Here is a 4574-nt window from a genome sequence, read left to right on the forward strand (position 1 = left end):
TCACATTTGTTATTTTCATGTTCTAGTATGTTAGAAAAGGCTCTGAAAGACAGAGTGTGTTATCATAAAGAGATGCACAGACATCTACAGTTCCTCCTCATATGTCCAAACTGAACAAATAACAACTGAAACTGGATCAGTGATAATAGTACCCCTATTTATGAAGTCAAGTAAGACTTGACACAATGTAAGAAAAGTGTGTGAAGGCGGCATCTCTTGAGTGTATTTGAAGCAGTGTGTTTTTAGAGGAAAAGGTGATAATGATTTCAGCTGCTGATGCTTGGAATTAATTCTGATTCCTTCTAAACGGCTACTCTTCAGACACGGACACGCCCCAATCTTCAAGCTTGCTGCCACTCAAAAAAGCCATGGGAAGGGGCGGCAACTATTAGAAAGTGTGACCTATCAATCAAATCGACCCGCCCCAGCGTTTTTCAGACGGGAAGCATACAGTTCACTACCTCCCCAGAACTGTGGAGTGGAACCTTGTGCGGCATCACGCAGTATCTGCAAGCGACAAACGGACAAAATGTAAAGGATAAGCAGCAGTACACCGCTTCCCGAAAGTAGGTGTGTAGTGGAAAAAAGTGTCTTAAAGTTGCAGTTGCGCCGCACGGACGCGCAATATCCTGTGCGTAAAAGAGAACAAAAGTTTTACTTTTAATCGCTGGATGATAGGTTTTCGCGGGTGAGATGGATGCGGGAAGTATCCAAAAGCTGACATCCAGAGGAACAACCGATACAACATTTACTGCAGTTATTTACCGTTTCCTGAATCTGGTGACAGAGCGGAAAGCGCAGTCGGCCTGCTGATACTGGACAATCTTACGCGTTGAATTTGTCTGGTGTGCAGACTTTATGTAAGAAGTAGGACAACGCCGCCCTACTTGTTCTGCCCGTCATGCGTAGAGACGTTCTGCCGTTCAGCATCTTGTTATGGTAGAGTTGAGCTCCGAAGGTTCAATTCCAAATAACGCTGCAGCTTTCTGATGCCACGGCTCCAACTGGAGTCACCGAGAAGTTTTGTCGTTTACATCCTGCCGTCTACCTCCTGTCGACATGGACCAGAGTGCTGAGTGTGTTGTGTCCGACAGCTGCCCGGACGGGGAGAGCATCAACCTTAGTGTACTCAACTGGGAGCAAGTGCAGCGGCTGGACACCATCCTCACTGGGTCCATCCCCATCCACGGCCGCTGGAGCTTCCCGACGCTAGAGGTGAAACCGCGGGATATCGTTAAGGTGGTCCGGAGCCGCATGGAGGAGAAGCGGATACATGTCCGGGAAGTGCGACTGAACGGATCAGCGGCCAGCTACGTCCTGCACGAGGATAGCGGTCTGGGATGGAAAGATCTGGATTTAATATTCTGCGCCGAGCTGAAAGGAGAGCTGGAGTTTCAGATAGTGAAAGAGATAGTTCTGGACTCTCTTCTAGACTTCCTACCCGAGGGAGTGAATAAAGAAAAGATCACACCAGTGACATTAAAGGTAATATATATGGAGTTATGTTTCATAGTTAAACTCAATATAACTTGTGAAAGGAATTGGTGTTTTTCTTAAACTTATCAGGCTGTCACCCGATTTAGGAAAGAAGGTGCCTAAGTTTTCCATCCAAAGTGTATTTAAGTCAGCCTTACAAAACAGGATTGAGTTCTGCCCTGAATACTTGCAACTAGCACAGATATATAAGTCTGTAAATAGGAAAAAGGTCGGTTTCCAATTCAAAGAGGATTCAGTCTAATCCAATTGGAGTCGGATCCACATGAATCACTTGGCCCTTAGTTACGTGGATACCACTGACTACCTAGGCTACTAATGATGGCCCACCAACAGATGTGATCTGTAAAACATCATGACTAACAGACCAGATCCAGATATCTATCTGGTGCAAATAGAATTAATGTTGACTTGTTGAAGCTTCCTCAAATAAAATCAGTTTTTTAGTCTTTTATATCCAGTGTGTCTTCACCCACTATCTACTGTGCAATCATTCTTAAACCTAATTCTGAACACATTTTTCTTATGAGTGTCATTATTAAGTATAAAGAGAAAAGAACTTGTAAGAGCATAAGAGCTGACACCGTATTGCAGCTGGTAAAGTGTGGAAAAGAGAGGAGGAGGAGGTAGTAGGCCTGTGTGGGATGGATTCAAGCACAGTTTTTAAAGATTTCAAATACGGCTCTAATTAGGCTCGGGTGCCTTTTGTTAGCACTACAAGACACACAAGTGAAAAAAAAGAGTTCGACCTTTGTGTTCTGTGGTTATCTGAGTAAACTTTTTTGTCTTTGGTTTAGTCTGAAGATCTCAGTGACCTGTTTAAACCTCACAAAAATACACTTATCAATGTTTTCAGTCTTTGTGCACACCTAATTTTTTAACACTTTCTTTGTTCCTAGGAGGCTTATGTGCAGAAAATGGTGAAGGTGTGTAACGACTCAGATCGTTGGAGTCTCATCTCGCTCTCCAACAATCGTGGCAAGAATGTAGAGCTCAAGTTTGTGGACTCCTTGCGACGGCAGTTTGAGTTCAGCGTGGATTCTTTCCAGATTCGCCTGGACTCCCTACTCCTCTTCTATGAGTGCTCCGAGCACCCCATGGCGGCCACGTTTCACCCCACAATCCTCGGGGAGAGTGTCTACGGCGACTTCCCAGCTGCCCTCGATCACCTGCGCAAGCGCCTCATCTGCACCAGGAGCCCAGAGGAGATTCGAGGCGGAGGCCTGCTGAAGTACTGCCACCTGTTGGTTCGAGGTTTCCGTGCCGCATCAGATGCTGAGATGAAGTTCCTGCAGCGCTACATGTGCTCACGTTTCTTCATAGATTTCCCCGATGTGAGTGAGCAGAGGAGAAAGTTAGAGTCCTACTTGCAGAACCACTTTGTGGATCTGGAGGACAGGAAGTACGACTACCTGGCCACGCTGTATGATGTGGTGCAAGAGAGCACTGTGTGCCTGATGGGACACGAGAGGCGACAGACGCTCAGCCTCATCTCGTCGCTGGCACTTCGTGTCCTGGCCGAGCAGAACGCCATCCCTAACGCTGCCAACGTCACCTGCTTCTACCAGCCTGCTCCTTATGTGTCAGACGGCAACTTCAGCAACTATTATGTAGCGCAAATTCAGCCTGTTTTCTCTTGTCCACCTTCATCTCCTCAGCAGTACCTTTCCACCTTGCAGCATCCCATGTATGCCACCTGGCTGCCCTGTAACTAAACTTTGTGTAAGCCCATGCACTTTTGCATAACTCGTGGAGCTCTTGTCCACGCAAGAAGGAAGAATGAGGATCTTTTTCTCTCTTTCTTGAAGTGGAAAGTTGAGGGAAATAATAGAAATAAAAGAGAGATTCCAAATTACACAAGAAGAATGAAAGAAGGGAAATGTGGACAGGGAGACTGGATCAAGGCAGCGAGCCTGAGAGATGATGTTTCCTGTGTTAAGGGGCCACAGCAGCAGGAGCTGAGCATAAAGGGTGAAAGAAAATGACCTTACAGTTTAATGGTTTGATAAACTAAACCACAACTGAGATGGATGAGATAAGTTCTTCATGTGTTGTGAGTTCCGGCTCATGAGAACGTTTGACATTTTATACAATCAACTAATGTAATATTCACATCTTCTTCACATTACAAACCAAATCAGACGCTCATAAACTGCCACAAAGAGGTGCAAACGACCCCGCTGATGTGCTGAAAATATGGATTGATTCAGATGGTTTCCATGTGCACTGCGTATGGTGTGTGTGGGTGTATGTGTGCATGTGTAACTCTTTTCACAGACAATGCAAAACGAGGAACTGGATACTGTTTACAAATTCAGTGATCTTTCTTAACTGAGAAGAAAAAAAAAGAAACAACAAAACAATGCATGCTTTATTTCTGTACAGAAATAATTTTAAGTGCCTAGGTTGTGCCCAAAGGGAAGAGCTTTTTGGTGATTCTTTATCATAAAGGACTGTTGAGGTCTCTTTGATATTTTTAAGGTGATTATGAATGTATCTAGGGTCTGAAAGTTTTCCAGTGCTGAGTTGGGTCTCTTACACAGTGGGAGGTATTAAACCAACTGGTAATTCTGACAGTGTTTAGCCGAAGACTGTGCTCTTATCAGCAGCTCTGCTGCGCAAGTACACATTCTGATTACCAAAGAGGAAGTAACAATGTAATCTCGTCTTCTGTAGAAAGCAGTGGGGGTTGGATCAAAAATGCTTATCAGAGTGAAATAGAATTTGAGAGAAAAGACTGCTGACAGAAGGGAGAGAGTAAACTACTCCTTTTGATAGAAAAATAGGAGAACCCATGTACAGCTTGACAACCAAAGAAACTATACGTCTCAGAGAAAAGATCACATTAGGGGAGGAAAAATACATGCCCATTTCAAAAATGCAGTTTCCTTAGTCTATTTCTTGAAGTGTTTCTGTGCATTCAAATGCAAGGTTAATTAAGAGCACCCCCAGTTGTTTTCCTGAAAACAATTAAAACTAATGTTTACATCTGGAGTTACTCACTAAAAGTGCCTTTGCACACCAGGTCTGTATTTTTGTATGCTTTTTTTTTTTTTGACCCAGTGAGTGTGATACATTTA

General features: G+C 44.1%; 1 protein-coding gene across 1 annotated transcript; it reads left to right on the forward strand.

The window, feature by feature from the left end:
• Positions 1 to 441: 441 nt before the first annotated feature.
• Positions 442 to 3606, forward strand: LOC140267377 (terminal nucleotidyltransferase 5A-like). Its single transcript, XM_072362632.1, has 2 exons — positions 442 to 1485; positions 2394 to 3606. The coding sequence occupies exons 1-2, from the start codon at positions 1060 to 1062 to the stop codon at positions 3207 to 3209; spliced, it is 1242 nt and encodes a 413-aa protein (XP_072218733.1). The 5' UTR covers positions 442 to 1059; the 3' UTR covers positions 3210 to 3606.
• Positions 3607 to 4574: the final 968 nt, after the last annotated feature.

Source organism: Leuresthes tenuis, unplaced genomic scaffold, assembly GCF_036924035.1.
Source record: "Leuresthes tenuis unplaced genomic scaffold, fLeuTen1.0.hap1 SCAF_13, whole genome shotgun sequence".
Lineage (NCBI taxonomy): Eukaryota > Metazoa > Chordata > Actinopteri > Atheriniformes > Atherinopsidae > Leuresthes > Leuresthes tenuis.

Coding starts and splice junctions, on each gene's coding strand:
- LOC140267377 (XM_072362632.1), top strand. CDS start 1,060: ATGGACCAGAGTGCTGAGTGTGTTGTGTCCGACAGCTGCCCGGACGGG. Junction 1,486..2,393: donor TCACACCAGTGACATTAAAG/GTAATATATATG, acceptor CTTTGTTCCTAG/GAGGCTTATGTGCAGAAAAT.